Source organism: Pseudorca crassidens, chromosome X (genome assembly GCF_039906515.1).
Source record: "Pseudorca crassidens isolate mPseCra1 chromosome X, mPseCra1.hap1, whole genome shotgun sequence".
NCBI classification, from domain to species: Eukaryota; Metazoa; Chordata; class Mammalia; order Artiodactyla; family Delphinidae; genus Pseudorca; species Pseudorca crassidens.
The window spans coordinates 71,003,712-71,020,560 of NC_090317.1; the positions used below are offsets into that span (position 1 = coordinate 71,003,712).

General features: G+C 40.5%; 1 protein-coding gene across 7 annotated transcripts in view; it reads left to right on the forward strand.

Moving 5' to 3' along the window:
* HDAC8 (histone deacetylase 8) overlaps nt 1–16,849 on the forward strand; it is a 243,008-nt gene that overhangs the window by 74,726 nt on the left and 151,433 nt on the right. For all 7 annotated transcript variants that reach the window (XR_010940040.1, XR_010940041.1, XM_067723758.1 and 4 more), the window contains exons 5-7: nt 4,884–4,996; nt 8,778–8,855; nt 9,445–9,553. Coding sequence is in view for 5 of the 7 variants with exons in the window: in XM_067723758.1 (XP_067579859.1) it covers nt 4,884–4,996; nt 8,778–8,855; nt 9,445–9,553 (300 nt within the window). In the remaining 2 variants the exon portion in view is untranslated. The remainder of the gene's footprint in view (nt 1–4,883; nt 4,997–8,777; nt 8,856–9,444; nt 9,554–16,849) is intronic.

Consider the following 16,849-nt stretch of genomic DNA (forward strand, 5'->3'; position numbering starts at 1 on the left):
GCTTTCTTTTGCTTTCCATTTTCATGGAATATGTTTTCCATCCCCTCACTTTCAGTCTGTATGTGTCCCTAGGTCTGAAATGGGTCTCTTGTAGACAGCATATATATGGGTCCTATTTTTGTATCCATTCAGCCAGTCTGTGTCTTTTGGTTGCAGCATTTAATCCATTTACATTTAAGGTAATTATTGATATGTATGCTCCTATTACCATGTTCTTAATTGTTTTGGGTTTGTTGTTGTACGTCTTTTCCTTCTCTTGTGTTTCCTGCCTGGAGAAGTTCCTTTAGCATTTGTTGTAAAGCTGGTTTGGTAGTGCTGAATTCTCTTAGCTTTTGCTTGTCTGTAAAGCTTTTAATTTCTCCATCAAATCTGAATGAGATCCTTGCTGCGTAGAGTAATCTTGGTTGTAGGTTTTTCTCCTTCATCACTTTAAATATGTCCTGCCAGTCCCTTCTGGCTTGCAGAGTTTCTGCTGAGAGATCCACTGTTGACCTTATGGGGGTTCACTTGTATGTTATATGTTGCTTTTCCCTTGCTGCTTTTAGTATTTTTTCTTTGTATTTAATTTTTGATAGTTTGATTAATATGTGTCTTGGTGTATTTCTCCTCGGATTTATCCTGTATGGGACTCTCTGCACTTCCTGGACTTGATTGACTATTTCCTTTCCCATGTTAGGGAAATTTTCAACTATAATCTCTTCAAATATTTTCTCAGACCCTTTCTTTTTCTCTTCTTCTGGGACCCCTATTATTCGAATGTTGGTGCGTTTAATGTTGTTCCAGAGTTCTCTGAGACTGTCTTCTTTTTGTTCTTTTTTCTTTATTCTGCTCTGCAGTAGTTATTTCCACTATTTTATCTTCCAGGTCGCTTATCCATTCTTCTACCTCAGTTTTTCTGCTATTGATTCCTGCTAGAGAAGTTTAAATTTTTTTTATTGTGTCGTTCATCATTGTTTGTTTGCTCTTTAGTTCTTCTAGGTCCTTGTTAAACGTTTCTTGTATTTTCTCCATTCTATTTCCAAGATTTTGGATCCTCTTTACTATCATTACTCTGAATTCTTTTTCCAGTAGACTGCCTATTTCCTCTTCATTTGTTTGGTCTGGTGTGTTTTTACCTTGCTCCTTCATCTGCTGCATATTTCTCTGTCTTCTCATTTTGCTTAACTTACTGTGTTTGTGGTCTCCTTTTCTCAGGCTGCAGGTTCGTAGTTCCCGTTGTTATTGGTGTCTGCCCCCAGTGGCTAAGTTTGGTTCAGTGGGTTGTGTAGGCTTCCTGGTGGAGGGGACTAGTGCCTGTGTTCTGGTGGATGAGGCTGGATCTTGTCTTTCTGGTGGGCAAGGACATGTCTGGTGGTGTGTTTTGGGGTGTCTGTGGACTTATTATGATTTTAGGCAGCCTCTCTGCTAATGCGTGGGGTTGTGTTCCTGTCTTGCTAGTTGTTTGGCGTGGGGCATCCAGCACTGGAGCTTGCTGGCCGTTGGGTGGCGCTGGGTCTTAGCATTGAGATGGAGCTATCACCAATTGATATTACATGAGGCCAGGAGGTCTCTGGTGGTCCAATGTCCTGAACTTGGCTCTCCTACCGCAGAGGCTCAGTCCTGACACCAAGCCCGAGTACCAGAATCCTATTAGCCACATGGCTCAGGAAAAAAGGGAGAAAAAAAAGAAAGAAAAAATAATAATGATAATTTTTTAAAATTATTTAAATAAAAATTATAATTATAATAAAAAAGAAGAGAGCAACCAAACCAATAAAGAAATCCACCAATAATAGCAAGCGCTAAAAACTAAACTAAGATAAACATAAAAATCAGAAACAAATCAGTCACAGACAGCAATCCCCACATCTACAGTTTCTCCCAAAGTCCACCACCTCAATTTTGGGATGTTTCATTGTCAATTCAGGTATTCCACAGATGCACGGTAAATCAAGTTGATTGTGGGGATTTAATCCACTGCTCCTGAGGCTGCATGGAGAAATTTCCATTTCTCTTCTTTGTTCACACAGCTCCTGGGGTTCAGCTTTGGTTTTGGCCCCATCTCTGTATGTAGGCCGTCCTCAGGCATCTGTCCCCACCCAGACAGGATGGGGTTAACGCAGCGGCTGATTAGGGGGCTCTTGTTCATTCAGGCCTGGGGGAGGGAGGGGTACAGTAGTTATAATTGGAATGCCAGGCGAGCCTGTGGTGGCAGAGGCCAGCATGACGTTGCAGCTGCCTGAGGTGTGCCATGTGTTGTCCTGGGGAAGTTGTCCCTAGATCATGGGACCCTGGCATTGGCGGGCTGCACAGGCTCGTGGGGCAGCGGGGGTGTTGTGGGTAGTGACGTGTGCTTGCACACAGGATTCTTGGTGGCTGCAGCAGCAGCATTAACATTTCATGCTTGTCTCTGGGGTCCGAGCTTATAGCCGTGGCTCACGCCCATCTCTGGAGCTCATTTAAGCGGTGCTCTGCCTTCTGTGGGCAGACAGGAAAGGAATCCCCTCTCCTTGCACACCCTGAAACAATGGTCTCTTGCCTCTTAGGCAGGTGCAGACTTTTTCCCCGGACTCCCTCCTGGCTAGCTTTGGTGCACTAGCCCCCTTCAGGCTGTGTTCACGCAGCCAACCCCAGTCCTCTCCCTGGGATCTGAACTCCGAAGGCTTAGCCTCAGCTCCCAGCCCCCACCCGCCACAGCGGTGAGCAGACAAGCCTCTCAGGCTGGTGAGTGCTGGTCGGCACCCATTCTCTGTGTGGGAATCTCTCCACTTTGCCCTCTGCACCCCTGTTGCTGCTCTCTCCTCCGTGGCTCTGAAGCTTCCCGCCCCCCCCCCCGCCGCCGCCCACCCCCGTCTCCTCCAGTGAAGGGTCTCCCTAATGTGTGGAAACTTTTCCTCCTTCACAGCTCCCTCCCAGAGGTGCAGGTCCCATCCCTATTCTTTTGTCTCTCTTTTTTCTTTTGCCCTACCCAAGTACATGGGGAGTTTCTTGCCATTTGGGAAGTCTGAGGTCTTCTGCTAGCATTCAGTAAGTGTTCTGTCGGAGTTGTTTCACATGTAGATGTATTTTTGATGTCTTTGTGGGGAGGAAAGTGATCTCCACATCTTATTCCTCCGCCTCTTGAAGGTCCCCCCTGAAAATGGTTCTTTCTGGAATATGCCAGGACAATGTGGTCTTTTGCAGTTAACTGTTTCTCAGAACACAAAAGGGTGAGGGGTCTCCTACCAATGCTGATTTCTAGAAGCATGGGGCTCAAAGTTCAATACTGTCAATGACATGACTCTGCTTTGTCAGTTTTGTCTGTGGAATTTCTCTGTATTCTCTTTTGTATGCCATACTATTTCTGCTTGCCTTTTTTGTTTGTTTTTTGCTTTTGTTTTTCTGTGCTTATGACTTGGTTCCCTAACTTAATTGTAGGCTCTCTGAGGGAAGGAAGTATGTCTTATATTGATTTGTATTGCTCCTCTTCCCCAATGCCCCCCTCTTTTTGCCTAACAGTGTTCCATCCCAACTACCCAAAAGTTATTGACTTCAGTAGAAAGACATTATTTCTTTTTTGATGTGCTAAGATAGTAAGTAGATATATAAATTGTAAGCTTTTCATAATTGGAAATAAGCATCCAAGAACTTTTAAAGTTACATATTTAACTCTTGTTTACAGGGAATTCAGGGATGGACAAACCTTTTTCTCTAATTGGTTTCTTTCTGCTTGCATACATAATGCCAACCTATTCTTTTGCTTAGGTGATCGCTGAGTTCACCTTCATGAGCAAAGTCTGTGTCTACTGGTATTTTTACCAACTTCCTGCTGTCTGGTGTACCTGTCTCATTGACTCAGCTTGTGAACCAGGGCATTGTTCAGAATATGAAATATTATGGAAGAGATTTCATGAAGGAGTTTATGCATTGTGTAGGCAATAAAAAGACCTTACAATCTCATAGTAACAAAGATGCCATTTTAAATGATGCTCATGCCTAGAATTCTGTTTCAAATAAAATATCAGGGAGAACACAGGAAAAAATGGGCTGAATGTTCAAAGTGTCTGTGGAAGCAAAAGAAACTGAAGCATTTAAGATGAGGCCTTAAAAACAAATTATAACACGTTTGATGATAATGTTCTTTTACATCTACTCAACAAGGCTTAATGGAAGCGCAATAAAAGACTAGGTTAATGTTGACAAGAGTTTAAAGCGACACAGTATCAGTGATAGCAAAAACGGTAAAGGACATCAGTGAAGTCAGTGAAGACAACTTTAGTGAAGGAGACAAAATAACTTCAGAAGAGGCTGCTTCAATCACCATTGTAATAATTGCATATACGGAAAGGCAACCACACTGCACTGCCCAGGAGGTCATGCATTTGTACATTCTCCACTCAGCTTTTATGAGCAACGAGTGCCAAGACTTACTCACACACAAAAAAAAAATTTCTAGGTTATGTCATAGGGTCAGTACGGAGAAATCAAGTCACCAACATCTTCTACATATGGCTGAGCAAGATAGTCTTTAAAGCCCCTTCTAGAGTCTAGCTTTCTTAAACTCCTATAAGTAGTCATCAGTGTTCATCATGATGACCCCAGGATACTACAATTTTTAAAAATGATTTCTGAATCATTAGAGAAAGGTTCTGTTTTGTTCGATATAGTTATGATATTTTAAATCTTTGAAAATCAGGGATCCCGAATAGGAAATATTACCAATCAACCTGAATATTTACTTTACCAAAACACTTCATTCCCTAATCATTCTGGGCCGTTTACCATATAATGTTCTTAGGTAGATTTTTGTTTTTCTTAAAAGAAGGGGAAATTGTAAGGGACTAGATCTCAAGGGTTAGATCCTTGGCTAAAGACTCCCTTGGATTGCTTGTGGCTGTTGGCTGTAGCAACTTGTTTTCTTGCAGAGATGAAGCATCTGGTTTTTGTTATCTCAATGATGCTGTCCTGGGAATATTACGATTACGACGGAAATTTGACCGTATTCTCTATGTGGATTTGGATCTACACCACGGAGATGGTAAGCCCTTCACTTTCAAAGGTGCTTTGCAGCTAGGACTGCAGGTTTTTATCAGTAAAGCTGCTTCTAGGCAACTGGTAACAGGAGAAATGCCTCTTGCAATTGAAATTTTCCTAATCCAGAATCCTGAAGTAGGTAGAGATTCTTTTAACTGATGCAATGCCTCCTGTGCTGACCAAGCTGCTTTAAAATACCAGATTCTTGTAATTTCTCCTCCCCTCTCCTCCAGTAGCAAAGCTCTCCAGTAGAGAACTTTAAGAAGTGGAAATCAGGGTAAGATTTCCTAGTGTTTACTCCAGTGCTTAGTGACCTCCCTCAGTCCACTTCCATAGGTTCTAAATGAAATCTGCAGTCAGAGCTGAGAGTCCTGATGCTTCTCTTAAAATAGAAGAGGTGCATGGTGGACTAACATTCTGAATTTTTCACTAATAGGGATACCAACTCATGCAGAGATCAGAATCTGTGCTTCTTGCTTTGTATTGCTAAAATATTTAGTCCTGCACAAACTCAGGGCACCTTCTCTAACTTTTAATAGCAGCAGACTCTAACAATTTGCCTTAACCCCATTAATCCTCTCTTAGAAGACTTCACTAAAAGGATGTATTAAGCCCTCCTGTGTACTTTTCATCTAGAACGTAGAGCTGCAGTGACAGTTACCCTCATTCTGTTTCTTTACTATAGCCTGTGTATGACACATATTTCCATCGATCTAGGACACTTATCCAGTCAAATTAGTTAAGGATATTCCTTCCCTGCCGCCATATCAGTGATTCCTGCTTCCCTGTTTCCAGGGATCTTTTGAGACAAACTAACAAAACCAAGGCATAAGAGATGAAAAGAATAGTATGTGATGGAAGCTAGGGTCAGCTCTGCTGCCAAAACAGAAAAAGGAAGAAATTGTGGGAGAGACCTCCCAGGGAGTTCAGCTAGATGGACGCTTCCATGGAATGGTGACAGAAAATTAAAGGTAACAGAGAGAAGTGAGAAGGGTTAAAACAACCAACACACTACTTTGAGAACCATGTCCAATTAATATCTGAATACTTTGCCAATGCAGAATCCAGCCTTGCTCAAAACCCTTCAGAGGCTCTTATTGCCTATAACAAGGGTAACATTTGGCCGGTGGCTTGTTTTTGTATGACCAGAGAGCTAAGAATGGTTTTTTACATTTTACAAGATTGTAGAGCAGAAAAAAATACAATAAAGACCATGTAGTTTTCAAAGCCTAAAATATTTACTATGTAGCCACTTGGTTTGCTAAACCTCGGCCTATAGCAATGGTTCTCAAACTTGAATGTTGATCAGGATGACCTGGTGGTGGGGAGAGCTTGTTTTAAAATGCAGATTCCTTGGCCACATCCACCAGATATTCAGATTTAGTAGGTCTGGTATGGAACCTGGAAATCTCCATATTAATATCACCCCAGTTGTTCCACAGGCTACACTTTGAAAACCAGTGTTCTTCAAGGTAAAGTCCACATTATTTGCCCTGTCTTTCAAGGCCTGCCTCAAAGAGGCCTCACCTCCTCTCTCCAGCCTTCTCTCTTACTACTTGCTGTCCAGGCTACTCTATTCAATGATGCCCAGACACGTCTCACTGTTCCCTCCTCCCTGACTTTGCGGTACTTTTTCGTAACTTAGTTTTGTATTCTTTTCCCCTTTTGCATCTTCAGGTTCTACCCAAGAGCTCAAGTTGGTAGCAGATCTGTCCCAACGACTCCAGCCCAAGTGGTCTCTCCCCCTGTTCACTGTATTGTCCTGTATTGTTTCTATCACTGATTTGATATTTAATTATATATTGTCTTATATTGTGAGCGAATTCTTTAATGTGTATATGGCTTCTCCTCCCATAGAAACTTTCAGTTCCTCCAGAGCAGAAATCAAGTTATTTACTTCTTTCTGTCCTATGCAGTGGCAGGAACAAACAGACCTATGCCTATAGTAGTGGTTCAGTAAAATATTTGTTGAATGAATGAGTGATTATGAAATTCAAACTCTTAGTATCAGAGTTCAAGAATAGAATCAAGTCTATTGAACCATGTAAGAATGAAAGAAGACTGTCACCTGAAACCATTCTTTCCATTTGCAATGTTATTTCTATACCATTTATAGTTTCCTGTTTTAGCCAACTTTTATGGTGTGTTTCATTTCGGTTTATTTCCCCTCTTCAGCACCTCCCTTCCAGTGACCCCTGCCCCACCTCCAAACTCTTACACATTTGGTTTATTTTAAATCTCCCATGATTCCATAACTGGCATCCTGCGGTGGCCTCAGCAGCACCCCTACCCCATCTTCACCTTCTTTCAGCTACCTAACCACTCTTCGCTTTCACAGCGAGCCCCATACCCTCCTCTTTGTCTATGTCCTTTCTTAAAGTATCATTTTCTAACAACACCTAATGGCATCTCCCATGAGAAGTGATACAAATGGCTACTAAACATATGAAAAGGTGCTCAACACCATAAGACTCAGAGAAATGCAAATTAGAACAAGACGGTTCTTTCTGCCTAAGATTAAAAAGAATAATGATACCCAGTGTCAGTCATGATGTCAGAAAACGGGAACTCTTACACACCATTGAGAGAAGTATAAATTTGTACACCTTTCTGGATGGATAAATAATCAGGATTTTCATGAATTATCCTTGTCTATACTTCCGTTTCTAAGTTAAAATGCTATTTTAATTTATTTTCTTTTGTTTTATTTTGTTTACCTAATGCCTTGTGCCTGGAGCCTTTAACTGGTTTTAACTGCCTCCCCAGGGCAAAACATAAGGCTTGGGAAATTCAAACATACCTGTGATATACAAATAGAGTCAATATTTTTTTAAGGTCTCTGTTGGCCTCTAATGAAGACTGAAAGCATTAAGTAAACAGAGACAATTTCTTTATTCAAAGTATCAAAGAGGGTAATACATGAATTTGCTAAGAGTTCTTCCATTTTACAAACGGATTATCTGAATACAGTATGTGGTTCTGGGAGGAAAAGTGTAGAGGTGGGCAGCATGTTTATCTGAATAAGTAGTGGCTTGTTAGAGACATCTTCTATCTCCCAGGCCTCTCTTCATTTTCTGACTGTTAAAATGGAAAGGAGACTCCTTTCTAGAAGTTTTTCCTCCTGTCTTTCTCCAGGCTTTAAAAAGCTGTCATTCAAGCTGCTATTAAGGGCTACTTCCATGTTTTAGCCAGAAACATGTACTATAAGTTACTTAGTACACACGGAACTTTGGGTGAACTGCATTTATAACCAAATCTGTATTATAGAGAGGCATTTTATAATTAGATTTTCACTATGTAATGCCTAATGTTCGTATTGGTCATGTTTTTCAAAGGGTTGCCACATTGTACTTCTTTGAAAAAAATCCCAAGAATTTAACTTAGAACCACTGAAACAAAACATAAAACTTCCAAGATGGTGCCAGTTTCCTTTATGCAGCTCTGTTGACAATGCCTCAATTATGAGCTCCAGCCCTTCCCCACCTTTTAGAACAGGTTGTCAAAGAGAGCCTGTGCATCCCCATTGCTTGGAAATGTCCAGCTTTAACTTGAGTGAATTTGAAAAGGAACCCCAAACTTCGCTTGAGGCCAGAGTTCTACCTCATCTTGTAATGACAGAGATCCAAGACCAGAGTTTTGTTACTTTTATTCCTCAGCTTGCTAGCTTTATTATTGCTACCTTCTCCTCTCTCTTCCTTCCCACAGCTGCTTTCTAGAGTTTCAGTTGTTGAAAACAGAGATTTGTATATATGAAGTGATTCTTCTGCCATTTCTTTCTCTGGTAGGTGTAGAAGATGCCTTCAGTTTCACCTCCAAAGTCATGACGGTGTCCCTGCACAAATTCTCCCCAGGATTTTTCCCAGGCAAGTGATCTGTGTGCTCAGTATTACATTTGAGGAATAAATACTGCAGTTCTATACATTTCTTATATCTTATATTTCGATAGCTGCATGCTGTGAATGCCATATTGGTGCTACTCCATGCAAAACATTTAACATAGGTCATTTCAGGTGACAGCGATAAAAGGAATGTAATGCTGCTGCTTTTTCCAGATGATTTTCATGGACTGTCAATAGACAGCTCACTTACACTTACAGTACTATCAGGTAGCCTGTGTAACCCTCAACATCCTGATAAGTGCGATGATATATTAGTATTATGTCAATCTGAGACGTATGAAAAATCTAGTGAAGAAGTTAATCTCTATTTTTTTTGTTCATTTGATCCAGCAAGATGGAGACTAAGGTTTTCCCATTTTCTTACAGTTTTCCTACTTCCCCAATACTGTTTACAACAGTTTTTTTTTAAATTTCATTCCCTTAGAAACCATCATTCATTCAAGATTGTTCTGCTAATTGACCTTTTGATTTTCTGAATTGCTATCAGAGAAGCCTTCAAGTTTTCTAATTCTCATGTTCTTAAAACTGTTCTCCGTGTTCCTCTCTTTGACAGGAACAGGTGATGTGTCTGATGTCGGCCTAGGGAAGGGACGGTACTACAGTGTAAATGTGCCCATTCAGGATGGCATACAGGATGAGAAGTATTACCACATCTGCGAAAGGTATAGCTGCAGTGCTGAGCCAGTAACAAGTACATTACTTTTCTGTAGAATGCAATGGCCCCCAATCCCACAGAATTCTTGTTTTCAAAGAACCATTTGAAAAAAAATTAAAAAGCTACTATATACTCACATAGCTTTTGTACACTGCTCACTATGCTTATTTGATCAGGTAACCATCCCCTGTCTGGGAGAGCAGAGTGTTTGGACCAGAGCCACACTCTCAGTTTGATCTTACCTGCCACTCTGTATGATTAAGGCCTTCCCAAGAGCAGAGCTTCTCGGCTGTCCTGGGGAATCCCTTGCCTACTAGTTTCTTAGCTAAAACCTGCATATAATATGATTTCATTAGCCTGGGAGGGTCAGTTTCAGCTTTCTGTTATGGAGATCTGCTTCCATCCACTGGTGTGAATATTAGAGAGTTCTTTATTACGAGTTCTTGAGTTCTATCCGTTGTATTAAAATTGGAGTCAGAAATCTGTTCTTTTTGCGCTATGGTTAAGGATTACATTACAGCCACTTGTAGGCAGACAGTTTGGTGCCACTGTGTAGATCAGACCATTGGGGCTGAAAAGCCCTACGGAATGGGGAAGAGGGTGGCTAAACTCATATTTGTGAAAATTGAGATTGGTCAGGTACAAATTCACTGCTGACATTGGCAGTAGAGAAAGTGAGTCTGACTAGAAGTCAGCAAGTCAACATTACTTAAGGTTGAGGGGATTGAGGTGCTTTTGATCCCTCTCCCACTCGGCTCAGATTTCTCCCAACCTTCTGGTGGAAACAGGGACTTCCCCAAGGAGCCTGCACTGGCCGTCATCACTGGCAGTTGTATAAACAAAGTAGAGGTATTAAAAAATAAAAACTTTATGCTTCAAAGATGCCTCTTAGCTCAAGAGTTTTGGCAAGCTGGGTCATCAGCAGCAGCCCTAGCCTCTTCATATTTTGATCATGTCCCCTGGCTACCTCTGCATTGTCAGACTGAAAAGCCCTCTTTTTCTTTTATTTTTTTGAGCCTGCCATTGATGGTTTTAATTGCCCTTCTTTGTTCCTCTTGGGCTCTGTTCTGTCCTTCTTGATATGTGCAGATCAGAGCTGCTTACGTAACTTTACCAAAAATGTCCTGTAGTTCTATGTAAAAGGAGAATTATTTTGTTTTTCTTTTAATCCCCTTATTGACAGTGCCCAACATTTTGTTGCCTTTTTTTTTTTTTTTTTTTTTGCCATATCAGGAAAATAGGTTGTTCTCTTCAGTGCTCTGTCCACGGGGTTTCCTAGAGCTTTTTCCTGGGCCTTAATTGAAAGGTCAGCACTCATCATCCTGCAAGTGTAGTTTGTAATCTCTGGCCTTCCCTAAATGGATTACCTTACATGTGCCCCTATTGAAGCTCATCTGCCAGTCATAAAACCTCCTGAGGTCTTCCTTTCTCCCCATCACCTTGGCATTTCACTGCCCAGAAAAGCTGAGTATCATCTGCAGACTTGAGGATTTCCCAGTGCCCACCCCCAAGCCAGTCTACTACTTACCCTTCTTCAATCAGAAAAATGTCTGTTTCTCCCCTAAATTTCCTTTCTCTCTCTAAACCAGTTCCTACTACATGATTTTTAAAAATTGTAATCCCATAGAATTTCATGTTTAAAAACAGCCTTGGTATCAAACTTAATTAAACATTTTAAAAGTGAGTTTAGCCCCAAGGAAAAGCTCCGTGGAGGATCACACATGATTTCCCTTTACAGAAACCATGTTGCCGCCTCCACCCCGGTGTTCAGATAGCCAGCGTTTATTAAAGATTCTTCTAGCTTGCCTACCAGAGTACCAGACACTCGTCAGTTTATAGTTCCAAGGGCCCGTTTTACCTGTGGAGCCGCACCGGCAAACCTCACAGCGATCACCTAGAATAACAGGCTCCAGGTTTTGATTAGAGGGACAATCATTTTTCCCTTTGACTTCTTTCAGAAGTCATGTGGTCAGGGTGTTGCATGAAGGCAGTTCTGATTCCAAGGGTGCCAAGAAGGCTTTCTGACCCAAACATCTCTCCCATCTGTTGGACTAATATCTGAAATTCCTTTAACAGGAAACATACTTTTATTCTACAATTAGAAATAGGCCTTAAAATGGAACCTCTCCTCCTTACCCTAACTCTGCCATGGATGTACGGTTCCACAGAGCTTTTCTTGACAGCAGATTTTGAAAAGGTTAGAGTGTGAGCACCCTGAGCATTCAGAGAAGCAGTAATGGGAAAGGGGCACAAACAACAAAACAATCTTTGCCACCTAAATAGTTTTGCAGAGGGTCAGCCCTAGTAACTGTATCGCTTAGTCCCAGTCATTATGTTTTTGACTATTTCTAGTTTGTTGCTTAGAACCAGAATGTCTTGTTCATTTACCATTATGACATCTGGCTCATCTGCCTACCTCAAAAGACAGAGTAGACGGAAATAGCTCACTTGTGTAAAAAGGTCATTCAGTTCATCTGCAATCTCTTTTTCATCCTTTTTGTTCTATGAGCCCACTGGTTTCCTGGCTCACTTCTTACCTGTGATAAATAAAGGACCTCTTATTGCTGGTTCACTTACAAGATGCTCTAATTTTCGTTTGCCATTAATTTGCTCCTGAACTACATCTCCCTGTGGGATTCAGGAGCCCTTTTTCTTTCCCTTCCTTCCTTCTTTTCTTCCTTTTTTCCTTATGTCTTTTTCCTCTGCTGTAGCCTTTTTTCACTTTGCCAGCTAGGCAGGAACTTAATGGTTTCATCTTAAGGTTGAATATACTCTCTTTATTTTAAAAAAATGTCTTAGGGTTTCCTTTTTAATAGACTGGAAATGGAATCTTTACCTGAAGGTTTTCAGCACTAAAAGCTCCATTTTATGAAAAAGACAATTTCACAGTGAGAGCTCCCTAGGTCATTCCATGCTAATTTAGAAGGGCAAGGGTCACAATTCCCAAAAGCTTCCCATAATTTATATACAGGCAAAGTTTGATGGGAGAGGAAAGCTGTTTTGCCAAAAGGACCGTTTGCTAATTCCCAGGCTCTGTCATCTGAAAGAGAAAATACTGCTCTGCCTTTGTTTAACCTGTTTGCTCTCTAATTGTATTTGAATGCAATATGAGATAATCTTAATAATGTTTAAACTACTACCCAGAAGGCTGTGTTGATGACTTTGGGAACATTTATAGTTAAGGAGTCTAGGAGAAAAGGACAAATAACCAGTACTTCTTGCGGTTGGTTCAAGAGGGGTACCTCTCTGAACCCTTAAATCTTGCAGGATGACCAAACTACTTGCCCACTGTGAGCTGTCATGACATATGCATAACTTGAAGAAGAATTTCAGAGTTGTGTCCAAACTTCTTAGTTTGTATCCTACCTATAATTTTACAGCCCTAACAGCCAGAAAGCATTCTTTACTAAATGTCCAGTTATTGGGATATATCTCATAGGAAAGCTATATATATGGTACTTATGGTATGTATGGATACAAAGCATACTAAAGTTGACACAATATTTGGGGGAAAAAACCTCACATTTCGTTAAGAATATTCAGCTATTCAACTTTGTAAAATAATTAAGTACAGACACTGCATAAATATTTCACCAAAAGGAAAACACATTGTTAAACAGGCTTCTCAATGAATAGGACTTATGAAAGGCCCTATTAAGCAGGGCTTCTCAATCAATAGTAGTCTTTATATCCACATATGCAAAACTTTGCTAGTAAGAGCTATCAGTCCAACCAAAGAAATAATCTTATTCTAGTGAACTAGGGTTCACAGTAGTAGTTATTAAAATAAGAATCTTCCTGTAATTTGGCCTGTTTACCTTGAGTCCTATGGCTTATATTCTGTAACTCAAAATTAAAAGAAACCTTTTTTTGCCATCAAAGACCATTGACCTAAAGAAAACTTCAGGGACTCCGGAAGTTAAAAGAACAACAACAACAAAAATAATATTTTTGCCTCCTTTCTTTTATGAGAGAAATATTATACTTTTCTATTTTAAATAATTTTTATAGCCCTTCAACTGTTTTTTTCAAATGATTCTACTGTGCTTGGGATAACCAGGATAGCCTACTCAGAAAGAACTTGTTCTCTAGGACAACAGCAAGCTCATTAAAGGAATAGCTCATTTAAACCCAAGCTTTTATTCCTGTGGGGAATTCCTTCTTCCATCTATACTGAGCTCTGCTGCTATTCAATGAGGAAGAGGAAAAAAACCATATAGTGTCTCTGTGGTTTATATTTATTGTGTGAGAATTTTCCTTAGAGCCTGACATGGCCCCTGAAATACAAGTCAGTAGTGTTTTAAGCACAGGATTCATTCCTTATGGGTCTGGGGCCAAAATTCACCTCTCTGAAGCCACTCTGACCTTCCTACAAAAGAATCAAGTGCCTCAAGTCACCTTATAGGATTTTTAAAACATTAATTAACAAGAATAAAGGGGGAGCAAAATACAACAACATAGGGGATTTGTTTATATTTTAGTATAATGACACTATTTTATTCATTCATTCGACAAATATTTATTGAGTGTCTGCTTCATGCCCGCCCTGTACGTAGGTACTGGTGGTGGTAAACAAAACAGATGAGGCTCCCACACCCTGGAGCTTAGCTCCTAGGGAGGACTTGCCTGTGCCAGGAATTGTACTAATCATTTATTTGATTTTTTCCATTTGATACTTATAGCAATGTACAATCTATAATACCTGCAAAGGTAGGTATTCTTATTCCCATCTTATAAATGAGAAAACTGGAGCTTAGAAAGGTTGATTTGTTTAAGGTCACACAGCTAGCATTAACCATCGGCTACATTGTCCCCAAAGTATCACATGGAAGTATGAAATGTTTTCACAAGGAAAAAATACCACCCCCCAAGACTTCTTGGAAATTTTTATCTCCGGGGATTGCAGAAAAGTCCTAAAAAAAAACCATTTAAGATTATGCAAATGAACCACAAGACCTGTAGTATACACAATCCATTGTGCTTATGTTTGTGAAAGTACAACTTAGATTTTTGCCAATTAAAAAAAAAGCTCTTAATCCTAAGGATTTAATTTGTAATTTTATGCATCAAAAACAAGAATAAATATTGTGAGATTTTACTTCTTAGGTTTTAAATTTCTGATTAAAGTTTGGAAACATGGAGATTCTGTAAATCTGCTTTTTCCTTTATTTTCAACGGAGAAAATCCTGACTTCCTTCTTTAGAAAGTGAATAGTGTCACATGTCATTATATAGAGGTCTCCTCACACAATTCTTTTCATGTGTTTTTTGGGGGACTAGTATTGCTGAAGACTTTTAACATTATGCATTTTTGCAACTGTAGGCATAATTTATATCATCTCTTGGTCCTAGCAGGCCATATCTACATATAGGGTAGAGATTCTCCATCCATGCTATAATTTGTTCATCCAATACCAATGGAATAAAATGAGAACCAAGGGACATCACTAAAGGATATTTAAGTGAAATGTTTTCTTTCCCTATTGAATTTTAATGTTATATTTAAAGAAGAGATGTTTTAATGACGATAGGTTTTTCTTTCATTATAATGATGTCATCTTGAATTTATCTTCCACTTGGGACTCCAGATTCCTTATCATTCAATTTTAGAAGCAGGTAGATAGATCCTCAGTGAAAGAGAACCCAACGATTATAGCCTAATCATTTGAGCTTGGTGATGTGGCAAATCCTATAAGAACACATAATCATACATAAATATTTTAAGCAATACAAATTTTTTCAAAATTCTCTTTCATCTGATGAGAAGGGAAGAACTCTTTAGAAATTTGCATTTGAGAACAAAAAATTATATAGCCTTACTTCCATCTTCATCCCCATTTTCATTACACTCTGAGAGCTGGTGAAAATTCTTTACAAAATTACCTCTCTTTGGGGCTTCCCTGGTGGTGCAGTGGTTGGGAGTCCGCCTGCCGAGGCGGGGGACACGGGTTCGTGCCCCGGTCCGGGAACATCCCACATGCCGCAGAGCGGCTGGGCCCGTGGGCCATGGCCGCTGGGCCTGCGCGTCCGGAGCCTGTGCTCCGCAACGGGAGAGGCCACAACGGTGAGAGGCCCGCTTACCGCAAAAAAAAAAAAAAAATTACCTCTCTTCATTCGGGTCACACCTATACCACCTTGATCATTACTAGGTCACTATGGCCCGGTGATAAAGGTCATGGAAGCTGCTACTTCCTTGTATGAGCCTGGAACATCGAACTCAGCCCTCCATAAGTAAGATATTTGTAGTCAATGCTTTTGTTCTGTTTGATAAACTTCTATTCTGCCTCTGTGTGGTATGGCAGATGCAAATTGCCTGTTGTTTCTGGAAAATGGATGACTCAGACACTAATTAAATTCACTGTTAATATTAGGCACAGGTGGAAATGAGACCAAAGCGGGCCATTCATTTAATGTTCCTAATTTGATGTGTCTTTTAAAATATAATATTAAATTCAAAAGACATTAAGTGCCTAAGAGTATAGGATAATTTGGAGGGGGGGAGGCTACTGTGCTTAATTAACTGTGTTGTCCTGAACCCTCCATCAGTGAGCCTGCCTTGTCCCCCGTACTTGGTTAGGGTGGCAGTGGAGAACTGGTTTTTTTTCCCTCACCTGATCCTTTGAGCTTTATATCCAGGTGGTTAGAAAGACAGTTTTGTTTTTTTTTTAACATCTTTATTGGGGTATAATTGCTTTACAATGGTGTGTTAGTTTCTGCTTTATAACAAAGTGAATCAGCTATACGTATATCCCCATATCTCTTCCCTCTTGCATCTCCCTCCCTCCCATCCTCCCTATCCTACCCCTCTAGGTGGTCACAAAGCACCGAGCTGATCTCCTTGTGCTATGTGGCTGAGAAGGACAGTTCTTATATCTTTCTTCCTCGCTCAACCAGTGGCTTTCATGACAAGTTCCTAAACTCCTGCACCAAGTAGCCCTGACACCATGACAGCCCCTACCCCTAAGCAGTCTTCCTAGGCGATTTATTTTTTTTTCATGTAAGTCCAGGAGGACCATCTCCTGGAATTCGGTGGGTTTGTTCTGTCACTATGATGTGTACCTTCTCTGCTCTCTTCTTAGTGCTGAATGATCCCTGCCCCCTGGAGAAAGTGACCTGATTCTTCTTCCACAGCAGTAATAGGTTCTGAGGCTAGAACATGCTCTGAAACTACCCAGAGGCAGGAAGACCTGACTCATAAATGGAAAACTTGAGAATTACACCCTCTAACGTAGGGCTGCCCTGAAAAGAATCCTAAATTTGAATATGTCTGTGCTTGGTGGGACATTCTAACATCAAAATTCATA